Source organism: Monodon monoceros, unplaced genomic scaffold (genome assembly GCF_005190385.1).
Source record: "Monodon monoceros isolate NGI ecotype Baffin Bay Population unplaced genomic scaffold, NGI_Narwhal_1 Super_Scaffold_5, whole genome shotgun sequence".
In the NCBI taxonomy this organism is placed as follows: domain Eukaryota; kingdom Metazoa; phylum Chordata; class Mammalia; order Artiodactyla; family Monodontidae; genus Monodon; species Monodon monoceros.
The window spans coordinates 10,640,783-10,653,285 of record NW_021703782.1 but is presented as its reverse complement, the minus strand read 5'-3'; the positions used below and the strand labels follow the sequence as shown (position 1 = coordinate 10,653,285).

General features: G+C 42.6%; 1 protein-coding gene across 4 annotated transcripts in view; it reads right to left on the bottom strand.

The window, feature by feature from the left end:
• The window catches only part of CCDC25 (coiled-coil domain containing 25), a 79,068-nt gene that overhangs the window by 35,859 nt on the left and 30,706 nt on the right, over positions 1 to 12,503 (bottom strand). For 3 of the 4 annotated variants that reach the window (XM_029203948.1, XM_029203946.1, XM_029203950.1), the window contains one exon: positions 8,123 to 8,168. In XM_029203948.1, the coding sequence (XP_029059781.1) occupies positions 8,123 to 8,168 (46 nt within the window). Of the gene's footprint in view, positions 1 to 3,878; positions 4,319 to 8,122; positions 8,169 to 12,503 lie in introns of those variants that run through there. The other variant, XM_029203947.1, reaches the window with a different exon arrangement.

The following is a 12,503-nucleotide window of genomic DNA, read 5'->3' as shown; positions in this document are numbered from 1 at the left end:
ATAGCCACTAAGGTGGAGAGCTTGGAGTTCCTCCAATAACTGACACCATGAAATCAGCAAGACAAAACAAAGCAATCAGTTGTGAGAAAATGGAGGCATGTATATTCTAATGGTAAGCCGCGGTTAACACACGGCGTTAGACAGCTATTTGTATTTTCAGTGTGCTCCTGAGTCCGCCAAGAATACACACGGATCTCTACATTTTTCTATATGAAAAGTCTGGTTTCAACCTACATTCCCCAGATAGGTTGATTTACTCAAACCCTTAAACCCCAGGATTCTAGCAGCTAAGGCAGTTAAAACCAAAAGGGCGCAGGTATTGCCTTGACTAGTGACAAACAGAACTCAGCATCCTCTAATAAACATTTAAGGAGTCAAACATGCTTTTTATAGCTGGGAGCAAAGCCTGACTGTTTCTGTGGCTCCTTCTATCCTGATACCTCCTGCCAACATACTGGGTAACGTTAGAATAAGCACTGTCACAGAAGGGGTGACTCTATAAACAGAACGCTGGCCCAGAGATACGACATTCATCAGTGATACCATTCCAGCAAGTCTACATGTTTTGCACCTCATTCCAGGGTCAGGGTCTCAGGCAGACCCCTAGGAACTCTAGGGGGGCGGGGAATGAGTCATAGACTTCAAATTCTAGGGCTCAAAGATCACGGCTCTCAGGCTCTGAGTTCTTCAGTTCTCTTCGTGGAATTCTTGGGCCATCTTCCCTTTACTGTAATTTGCTCTCTTCTTCCTGCTAAAGGGCAAAACTGACTGCTCAAAGGGCATCATCTCAGGTAGCCGAGAACCTCCTTCTTCCTACTTGCCTAAAATAATTACACATCCCATCAGTGAGACTACATCATGGAGGAGAAAAGTAAAAGTGAAATCCCCCCCACACACTTGGTTCTTCTCAAACTATCAGCTTTTATTCTATTTTACATATCATTCATCCAGAACATGATGGATACGTGGGTGGCATCATGCATTTCGTTTGTGAAATGATATAACGCACACGAGTCTCTTGCCCTGTGCTGGGCCCACGTGCACTTGGCAGAGAAGAGCTCTCACGAAGCCCAACTTGAACGTGAGCCTGCTGAAGCACCAGCCGTGCTGTCCTCATTTCCCAGCTGTCACATACTTGCTGGAGTTAGATGGGTCAAGATGGACATTTAGCTTGGAATTTAAGTTTCTAATTTTACACTTTTGAGTACAGCTGGATATTTTCACAGTCTACTTTAAAATCCAAAGGTTGCCCACTCAGCTTTACTATGATCATTCTGAGTATGGGGTTTATTATTCACAATACTGTACTTCAAATCAGAGAAAAGCAGCTTCAATACCACAGCTCGGGAAAAACTGCAAAATGTTCCATTTCTCCATCCTGCTCAGTTTTTCCCATAATCTGTTCCAGCTTGGAAAACGAGTTTCCCGTCTCTGACGGACGCAAATGTGGGAAGAGGAGCTTTGCTCCTAAACAAGAGGCTAGAGCTGAACTCTCCTTCTCTAATCTTGCTGTATGTGTGGCTCATACCTTCCTTCCCAAGTGGGGGAAACCACTGGCACTGAAGAGTTAAAAGGTTCACCAAAATCTGGGCTTCAGAAAGTGTTAAAAACAGCACAACAGGGCTTCCCTGGTGGCGCAGTGGTTGAGAGTCCGCCTGCCGATGCAGCGGACACGGGTTCGTGCCCCGGTCCGGGAAGATCCCACATGCCGCGGAGCGGCTGGGCCCGTGAGCCATGGCCGCTGAGCCTGCGCGTCCGGAGCCTGTGCTCCTCAAGGGGAGGGGCCACAACAGTGAGAGGCCCGCGTACCGCAAAAATAAACAACCCAAAAAACAAAAAACCCAGCACAACAAAGAGATACTGAAGGGGTTCAACTACAGCTTAGTGCCTACTTTGCTAAGGTCAAAACCTCCTATATTTTGGTAAACATCCTAGTCTGTTCCACCACAAGCACTGTGACAAACTTTCCCTTGCCCAAAGATCATGACCCTAGGTCAACAAAGGTGGATAAGAAATAAATTCTCAAGCTACAGGAATACAAGAGTTTGTGAAGTAAATTAAATGATAATGTGAACCTCACCTGCACGCAGATCAGAGTGGGGAAACTGAAGGCAGAGCTGGAAAGAGAAATCCTCTTTATGCATGATTTGATCAAGGACACAGCTCATAAAATTGCCAACAATTTGGAATTTTCCTACAGGAAGTTGAGGAAACATGCCAATAGCAAGAAATGAGATGACTTCAGTGCCAACAGTTTGACCTGTTGGCACTGAACCAATGTCCTCAAAAGAAAAGGACGATGCTTCCTCTGGGACCACGGGAGCTGGGGAAAGAAACCTACCCATCGCACAGGCAGAGGTAGGAGGAGACCACCACAGAGCAGCTAGCAAGGTTTGAGTGCCAGGGATTCAGAAGAGAGCCCTTGACATTTGAAACCAGTGTCAGCTGGGAGTTAGGACATGCGTACGACGTGGACCCCAGGATCTCTCACACTAGAGTAAAAACATTTGTATTCTTCAAAAGCTCTCCCTGTATATGTTATAACGTGCGGTAGAGAGGAGTCCTTCTTAAGCAGCAGAGAGAGCTGAGGTGACAACGGCGATGTTAGAAGTAAAGCCTCCCCATTCTAGACATTTGCAGCAGTTTGCCTACGGTAACCAGGCAGGAGGGCCACCTAATTGAAGAAGCACAGTTACTAATTTACACTCAATCCAGAGTGTGTCTGAGAAAGGTCATCCACTCTGACCCAGTGGGCATCTGGGGGAGAGACACATTTATCAGTGAGGCAGGAAGATTACCCCGTAGAACCTACCAGTTTAAGCCTATATAATGGATGAGGTTTTCACAGCCCGATCACCCTCAAAACTAGTTTGGGGAAGGAAATAACAAGCTAAGAATTTATATATCAGTATCCTCCCAAATAAAAAAACGAGTCTTTATTATTACATTTCCAACTCATAGAACTCCAGGCTGAATATGACTGGACATATATACACACACAATCACAAATTTCTGGAGTCATCTCCCACACCCCTTCTCACAATTTGGCCGAGTTATGTCTCAGGAAATCTTCCAGTTCAACCCCATACACCAACTTGGGATAAACAGAAACCCTGAAGTCTTGTGGTTTTACCCGCCACTCCAAAGTGCTGTTACAGGTGGAATATCTGTTGGAGGAGGTATTTTTGCTGGGTTAGAATACAGCTGCAGACTCTGCGTGTGGTTAAAATGTGCATCTGCATGCCTTCTGACCTGCAGGCTTTGTGCCTTCCCCTTTCATTGTCTTGTCCTATCTCTTGCCACACGGGTTGAATAAAAATATATCTTCTATTCAGAATCATCCTGGAGGGCAGGTGGTGCAGATGGGTAGGACGGCTACATATTAAGTTACTGAGTCTACAATTGAGAAATCTGCACTCTGGGGTTCTAACTCAAAATAAATATTATTTCAAGGTAAATAAACTACTTGGCTGGCTAGTGAAATGCTTAATTCTTTCTAAAACCATAACTGCCAAGTAGACTTGTGCTTTATGCTACATCCCAAGACAAAAATCAGGTAACCTACATCTTCAAAATGATCCACAGAGCATCCCTTCCTATTTCTCCCCTCACTGCTGAGAAATGACTCTGGAGCCTGAAGTTTAATATACGCAGCTGGGGTTACTTGGTGCTCAGGTAAAAATCGCCAAAAGGCCCAACCTTGATTAACACCAACTATTTATTTAAGCCTCATGATACCTGGATGGAGGCTCTCAATGGGAAAAGGAAGGATGTAGCACGTGGAAGCTTGGACGAGCTGAGGGCAGCTCTGCTAACAGACTCAGATGGCACAATGGGACACGACCATTGAAGCCAGCAACCTTCTGAAAATATCACTATCACCTTCAAAACCCATGCTTTTTTTTTTTTTTTTTTCTAATCAGGAAATCGGGGGTGAGGGGAACATTCCAAGAACAAGGGCAGCCAACCTTCATGAGGTACCAGGACATGCTCTGGCAAAAATATTTTCACTTTCCTAAAGTTATATGCTGTCTTCAAGTCCAACTATATTGTATACATGTGTGTGCGTGTGTGTGTGTGCGTGTGTGTGTGTGTGTGTGTGTGTGTGTGTGTGTATTTGCTCCTTTTCTGAAAGCAGAAAAGGGAACAATTTTTTTTAACTCCGAAGTTGGTAATATTTGTAGAATATTATTTTGGTTGGTTGTTGTTTATGACTCAGAACACAGATGAAATCAAAACTTCTGCAACTGTCCCTAAATTCACATCTTTAAAAGGTCCTTTTCTCCATTCACATGAATTCATCTGAATCATTGCCGTCCTGTAGGAAACAAAACAGTGAAACCATAAAAGCCTTCGAAATAAATAACTTGATTAAAAAAATTTACAATTAGTATTAGGTAACAAGCCTCCTTATGTCGAACTGCAGAATTCAGAGTAAAAAGTAAAATAATTATATTCACTCATTTCTTCTCTATCTTTAATTGCTAGTTGTTTAGAATAGCTAGATTAGCAGCTATATTCTCTAAGGTGTCATTACATGGCCTGGATTGCCCAGCAATAAGAGACCAATGATTCCCAAATTATGAAGTAAGGCCCAATGACCTAGTATAGGATGTAGCAAGAGTGACCGAAAGGAAATGTAACTCTTCCTTCAACAAATATACCATAAAATGAAACCAAACAAATACTGCCTCAATGTTTTAATGCCAACAAAGCTGCAAATATGCAAAAATATTTTTGACCTAAATTCCATTACTTTGAGCCTCAGGGTTATCACGTATCTGTTATTTCACAAGATGGCTTCTTTTCTTTTTTTTTGCGGTACGCAGGCCTCTCACTGTTGTGGCCTCTCCTGTTGCGGAGCACAGGCTCCGGACGCGCAGGCTCAGCGGCCATGGCTCATGGGCCCAGCTGCTCCGCGGCACGTGGGATCTTCCCGGACCGGGGCACGAACCCGTGTCCCCTGCATCGGCAGGCGGACTCTCAACCACTGCGCTACCAGGGAAGCCCCTTTTTTTTTTTTTTTTTTTTTAACTGAAAAAGTCACCAGGAAACTACAGGCTAGTTATCAAGTTAGCTGGCTTGCCAAGCTTTTGATGAAAAACATCTTACATGATGGTGGTATATAGTGTAAACAAGTCCTGAAGATCAAGTACAAAAGTAGAGCCCCAAACACCTTTCTGGGCTACTGCACACCCTAAGAAAACTGCTCTGGATGCCAACATTCACTAATAATGTGACTTCCGGGATATTTGCTTCAAAATGTCATAACTTGAACACAACACTGTTTTGACTTCTCTCTCTTTCCCGCTGCTTTATACCTGACTTGTTAGAGAGGGAGAGGACTTACGCTTATAGGTATGCTATATGCTTTTCTCCTTAATAACTCGTATTAAAGATGGGCAGGGAAATAGGAGGAACAGGTGGAAAACAGTGATTTCTGTGAAGTCTGGTTTGATCTCCAGTTTCATTCAGCAGGCTTCTCTGTGCTTCTCTTCAATTAGCACAACGAACTGAGGCCACAGTAAAAATGCCTTGGATAATTGTACAAAAAGAAAACTAATGTTTGTAGTCTATCCACGCACCAGAACTCTGACTGCCCGAAAGTTCTAAACTGAAATAACAGCATTAGGGATGTTGAAAGAGTCAGCCTGCAACTTTGAAGGTCAGCTTTAGATGCCAAACACTGAGGATGTTTGTGTCCCCAAAACTCACTAAGATAATGTGGCTTGGGGCCAATCCAAGTAAATTACTCCCTATAAAGGCTGTGAGTTAGATCTGCAGAGCTGCCATGTGTCTGGGGATCTGTGTTTGGGATTAAAGTAACGTTTAAATATATAGCTGCGATCCAAGACTTGATTTGGACAATTTTTGTATTTTAGATTCCCTTTAAGAGTCAATATGTTTTTCAGCGTAGCAAAATAGGTTTCTTGTCATCCACTTAAAAAGTGATATGCAAATAAAATGTCAAAAGTAACTGCTGATGGTTCCTGATGCCTAATTTAGGAAGATTAGAAAGAAATTATAGATTGAAGAGAATTATTCTACATAGGAGAGCAAAAACTCAAAATTAAAACCAACCTCAGAGTGGAAGACTAATATTTTTCCTGATGAACTCATATAAGCTAAATTAAAAATTAAGTCATATCTTATGTAAACACCAGCCTTTGACTGAAAATCAACTGATCATGCTGCCAAAGTGGATCAAAAAAAGGTCTGCGTCCCCTTAACAGAAGACAGTTACAAAGAGAATGAAAGCCCATTCTTTTGAAGTATGCGGAAAAGCTGTGTGAGTCCTACCACTGTGAGAGAGAGAGAATGGAAACACCCAATGCAAAACTTCTCAGAAATTTGAACCCGATTCCAACCTGGGCCTCAGGAACAGAGGTAGCAGCAACGGGGGAGAGAGGAAAGGCAGAAGGGTTAATAATCCTTTGGTCTACAAATCTGACTTCCTAATTCTGGAACTTTTAACATCCGTAGCTATATTATGGTGGTGTTTGTATACATATGTATATTGGCGCGCGCGCGCGCGCGTGTTTATTTCTTAATTCCAAAACAACATTCAAACTTTGAAAATCCATGATGAAAATGCCTAAGGTTATAACATAATATACGTGCCAGGTTTCTGCTGAAAAGTTGTCTCTAAATAACAGGAAACTTCAATAGCAACAACAATCACAACAAAGACATTAGATTTGGGTTATGTTAAAGACTTCTGCTCAACTGTTAAACTGTTTTCTAAGAATAGTTTCCAGAAGGGATTAAATACGTCTCATCTTTTGATACTGATACTCTGTGTGTAAATAACAACTAAGGACTACAAAGATAAGAAATAGTAATGACCGTTTATATTGTCTAAGTCAAAGAACTTTCACACACATGACCTTGTTTAAATTTCAGAACAGCCTCAGGAAGTAATATGTCTCCTTTTGTTGCCGATGAATACGCCTTCTGAGAGGTTAAATAACTTTATTAGTCTTATCCAATTAGTAAATGACAGTTTAAGTGTCTAAACTTCAAATTCAAGGTTCTATTTAATTACATAATACTACTCTGGAATTTTTCAGGAATAAATCATGAAGATACATCTCTGACTCAGAAAGGAGACTCATAAATTTAGTTTTTCAAAGAGACAGGAATAAAAATATTGTTCTTATCCATTTTTAGAAGGATATATAGCTATGAACAAGGTGTAAAATCCTTTTAACAATTATAATTCATGCACTGAATATGGGGTTTGGCTAGGTAACCCTTAAGGGACCTTAAATTCTGTTATTTCCAAGCATCTAGAGCAGTTCTGTTTAACAGTATTTTTTGCTGTGACAGAAATGTTCTATTTCTACACTGTCCAATATCATAACCACTAGCCACACATGGCTAGTGTGACTGAGAAACTGAATTTTTAAATTAAATTAAATTAAATGTAATTTAAATAGCCACATGCAATGAGTGCCCAGTGCACTGGACAACAAAGATCTAAAGCATCATACATTATACTATAAACATTCAACATAGCAAATATATCCACCTAATTTAAATTTTCCGCAAAGACTGTTTAATAATAGCTAAATTGTACTATCTCTAGACACTTCAAAATAAATTTTGGGAAAGACACGTGGATCACCATTTCCCTTTATCGTAGGTCCTGAGGAACATGAAGACAACCAATACTGCTGTTTAGACTACAAATAAGATCTTTTGTTTCATTTAACTGAAGGTGATAATTTTGTCCTCGCTCAATTACAGTATAGTATCTACGGTCACATTAACATAGAACAGTAATAACTAAAGGCACTTTTGCATGCCTGCAACTAGAAAAGAGGGGAATGGGGAATGGGAAAGTCCTATAAATACTAACAGACCTGCACTTCACAACAGACAAGGTGTAACAATCTCTTTCCACGAGGTGACCTACTTAAAAACAAACACAAGGCAAAGTCCACAGGGAAGGGGTGGGGGGGCGGTCAATGTCTAATAGGATCCACCTGAGTGTATGACTGTTGCCAAACCACGTCAAGCCATCTGCAACATGTGAACCAACACTGGCCAGAAACTCGATCATTAAAAACTAAGTGAATTATTTCAAGGCACAACATTAGAGCAAAGAACTTGAACATACCTGATTTGAAGACATATTCTCAACTTTCATTAGTGATGAATAGCTCCTAGAAGAAAAAAACACATTTAAAGTAAGGTTATTTGGCTGCCAAGTATCTCATGAACCTTTACCAGGTATCTAGCAATGCTGAGGGCCTTTCGAAGAAAATATAATCCCTGCTGAGCTCAAGGAGATTGCAACATATAAAGGATAAATATCTATGACAATAAATAACATGTGCACTACACTTTATAGTTTACAAACACGCTTGCTCACTCATATCATGTCACTTCCACAATAACGGTAGGTGGTGGCATTATTCAGATGAGGAACTTCATCTATAGCCAAGAGCAGACATGATTCAGACCTGAAGTACACTGTCCAGACTATAGATCTAAAGGAATTCAAAAGAAGAAACACATTAGTGTGGAAAGGGCTGTTGGGGTACTCTTCTCAGGTAACGTGTAACCCAAACTGAGCCTGACAAGTAGGGAGGATGACTGAGGAGGGCAGATGCAGAGATCGGCATGAGCAAAGGCAAAGAGATGGTACTTACAATGACATTTCAAACCAACTCAAGTGGAGTCTGAAAGCCAAGTAGCGGGAAGTCAGGCCGGATGTGTGGGGCTAAATTACCTTGTCCTAACTATGTGAGTCAGAGCAGTGCGATCAGCAGGAAGCCACAGTACACGATGGAGTAGACAGATGAGATTCGACAAGTATTTATTAAATATCCATGATGTATAAGACCCTGCGCTAAGCCTGGGGAGAAAATGGAATGGGAAGAAACGAGAAAATGATGAATAAGACAAAGCCTAACCCCAAAAAGCTTATCAGGAAAGGAAATAAGACCTATTCAGTAGTGGCTACATAAAAAGTTCTAGTAAAAATACATAAAGAGACAAAGGAAAGTAAGACCACATAATACCAGTGTTTTAAAAAGTGTAATCCGGGGACTTCCCTGGTGGTGCAGTGGTTAAGACTCCGTGCTCCCTTGGGACTTCCCTGGTGGTGCAGGGGTTGAGGGTCTGCCTGCCGATGCGGGGGACGCAGGTTCGTGCCCCGGTCCGGGAGGATCCCGCATGCCGCAGAGCGGCTGGGCCCGTGAGCCATGGCCGCTGGGCCTGTGCTCCGCAACGGGAGAGGCCACAGCGGTGAGAGGCCCGCGTGCTGAAAAAAAAAAAAAAAAAAAAAGACTCCATGCTCCCAAGGAAGGGGGCCTGGGTTCGACCCCTGGTTAAGGAACTAGATCCCACATGCATGCCACAGCTAAGAGTTTGCATGCCACAACTAAGGAGCCGGCGAGCCACAACCAAGGAGCCTGTGAGCCGCAACTAAGGAGCCCATGTGCCACAACTAAGGAGCCCACCTGCCACAACTAAGTAGTCTGCCTGCCACAACTAAGACCCAGTGCAACCAAATAAATATATTTTTAAAAAATAAATTTAAAAACATAATCTGTAGCAGAGACAAGAGAGGGAGAAGGTCAATTAAGGCAAGGAGACCAGTTAATGACAACGGTACTTACCATTTACCAAGGACCCTTTACTTGCTAGGACCTGTATTATGTGCTTCATAAATTACTGCTCATCCCCACAACCACCTCCTAAGGCAAGGGATAGCAGCAGGCCCACTGTACACACAGGAGTTACGGAAGCTGTCCAAGGTGTCACAGCGAACAAGTGGGGAGGGAGGTTTTGAACCCAGATCTGACTCCCAAGCTTATAGTCAGGCCCTCGTGCTCCAGTCCACCGCAATATCCCACCTTGAGGGCATGAACGCAAGGGGTTAACGGCTGTGCCGGTAAAAAGGGATAAATCTGAGAGGAATCAAAGATGACACCAAGGTTTCTAGCATGAGTGATCTGAAGGAAATAATGTTACAACTGAGAGAAATGGGAAAATGTTGCAAAGAAGATGTACTTGGTTTAGGACAATGTCACACTTGAAGTGATGGTGGGACAACCAAGTAAATGTGAACTGTAGAAACTGGAAACTGAGGGCCAGAGGGAAGGAGACTTGTCACGGACAGAGACAATGAGCTGGGAGACACCCAGAGAGAGATAGTAATGATGCTTGTAAGAGTCAGTGGTATCAGTAAGATATAAATGGACAGATAAGATCAATAAGTTGCATGAGCAGAAAGAGAAAGCCATGTTGTTAAAAAAGTAGTTAAGAGCAGAGAACCTCACTTCCAACTTTATTTTAAAATCACCTGTGAAGATTAAAATATCTTCAAGCACCCAGCTATGGGCATCTACGAGCCAGGTTCGGGAACCACAGGGTCCGAATTCCCACTCATATGAAAGCAACACACAAATTACCCTTCTTTAGGCCACACACCTCCTCTGTGCTCCATCCCATTAATTCAACTGCCTGTCTGACTTTTTCGGGGGATGCCTCAAAGACACTTTCAGATTCCTATGTCCATACCCAACTCATGGTCTTCCCCCCAACCAAAAACAGTTTGGTTCCTTTCCAGCATTTCCTAGCTCAAAGAATAGCATCACTACCCATTCCATTTCACAAGCCAGAATCCCCGCAGTCATTCTTTTCCCTGCCCCTCCTCTGAATCCAATCTATTTTCAAATCCTGGTCCAGTGTTGAAAACTATTTCTCATTGGTCCAGTTCTCTCCGCCTCCACATCACCACCACAGCCCAAGTGACTAACTCTGTCATGTGGACAGCTACTGGCCTAGCCACACCCCTACGTGGCGCCCTTTCCAATCAGGCCAGTCACATGACCTTTCCAAAACACAAACCTCATCACACTACCCCTGACTTAACACTCTCCAATGACCTCACAAAACCCTCAGCCTGAAGACAAACATGACCAACAAGGCCCTGCTGGACTAGCCCTTGTTCCCTGGGCTCCCTCACCCCTGCTGCTCCAGACGTTTGGGTTGGCTTTTAGTCCTGTGATGTGGTCTTTGCACACACAGTTCCTTCTGCTTCCGGTACTCTTTCCACTGCCCCTGCCCTTTTAACTAGCAAAATAGTTTGGATCTTAGCTCAAGCATCACTGTATCAAGGGAAGCTAATTTCAGTTACTTATTCATCTGTAATGTACTGACGAGTCACTCACTGCATGTGCAAAGCACAGGGTCACATTCAAGGAGATACAGGAATGCAGAAGTGCTGCTTTGAGGGAGCTTATCATTAAAACAAAGACCTATGGCACAACACAGCATTATTTATGGAAGGCAGCAGCAGTAGTGTGTGAGAGAGAAACAACAGGAGGTACAGTGAAAGCAGCCACTTCTACACCTGACCATACCATCCTTTCAATCACTGGTCTCACCATTACTTCCTTGACACGTCGCCAATAAACCCTTCCGACAAGTTTTCTTCCTAATATCCCAGGAAACCTACAGTTGTTCCTTAGCACTTACAGCATGAAATTCTGGACTAAACAAAACCTTTTAAGTCACTCTCCAATGTACCTAATTTTTCATTCTTTTATTTGCCTTTGAATCACCTTGACTCAGGTCTTGCCAACCTGGGCATTCTTTGCCTCACAGGCAGCAAGCTACAGTAGAAGTGTGGACTTCAGAATTACAGACTTGAGTTTGAATTCCTGCTTTGCCACTGATCAGCTATAACCTTTCACATATTAACCTCCTTGCTAAAGTAATCTCTGCCCCCAAATCAAGTTCATGCCAATTCTCAGACTGACGACATGCTTACCTGTGACTTGCCATCTTACCCGGGTCTTGTACTTTCCTGACTTCAATCACCTGAACCTCAGGTTCCAATTCTGATCTGAGACTCCCAAATTTAAATATTCCCATCTCAGGTAAACTTAGGCCCTACCCTTGGTCTTTTCTGATCTGTTATTGACTTGCTTGTTTCTTCCGGTTTCAATGTTCAGATGGTGAGCTTCATTTTGATGTTAATAGATGTCTGTTACAGTATGACAAAAGCCAAGTAAGTGAATCCAAGATTATACCTTGAGAAAACCATAATTTGAAAAGAGACATGTACCACAATGTTCACTGCAGCACTATTTACAATAGCCAGGACATGGAAGCAACCTAAGTGTCCATCAACAGATGAATGGATAAAGAAGATGTGGCACATATATACAATGGAATATTACTCAGCCATAAAAAGAAACGAAACTGAGTTATTTGTAGTGAGGTGGACGGGCCCAGAGTCGGTCATATAGAGTGAATTAAGTCAGAAAAAGAAAAACAAATACTACATGCTAACACATATATACGGAATATTTTAAAAAAATGGTACTGATGAACCTAGTGGCAGGGCAGGAATAAAGATGCAGACGCAGAGAATGGACTTGAGGATATGGGGGCAGGGGGCAGGGGGGAAGGGGAAGCTGGCACAAAGTGAGAGAGTGGCATGGACATATATACACTACCAAACGTAAAACAGATAGCTAGTG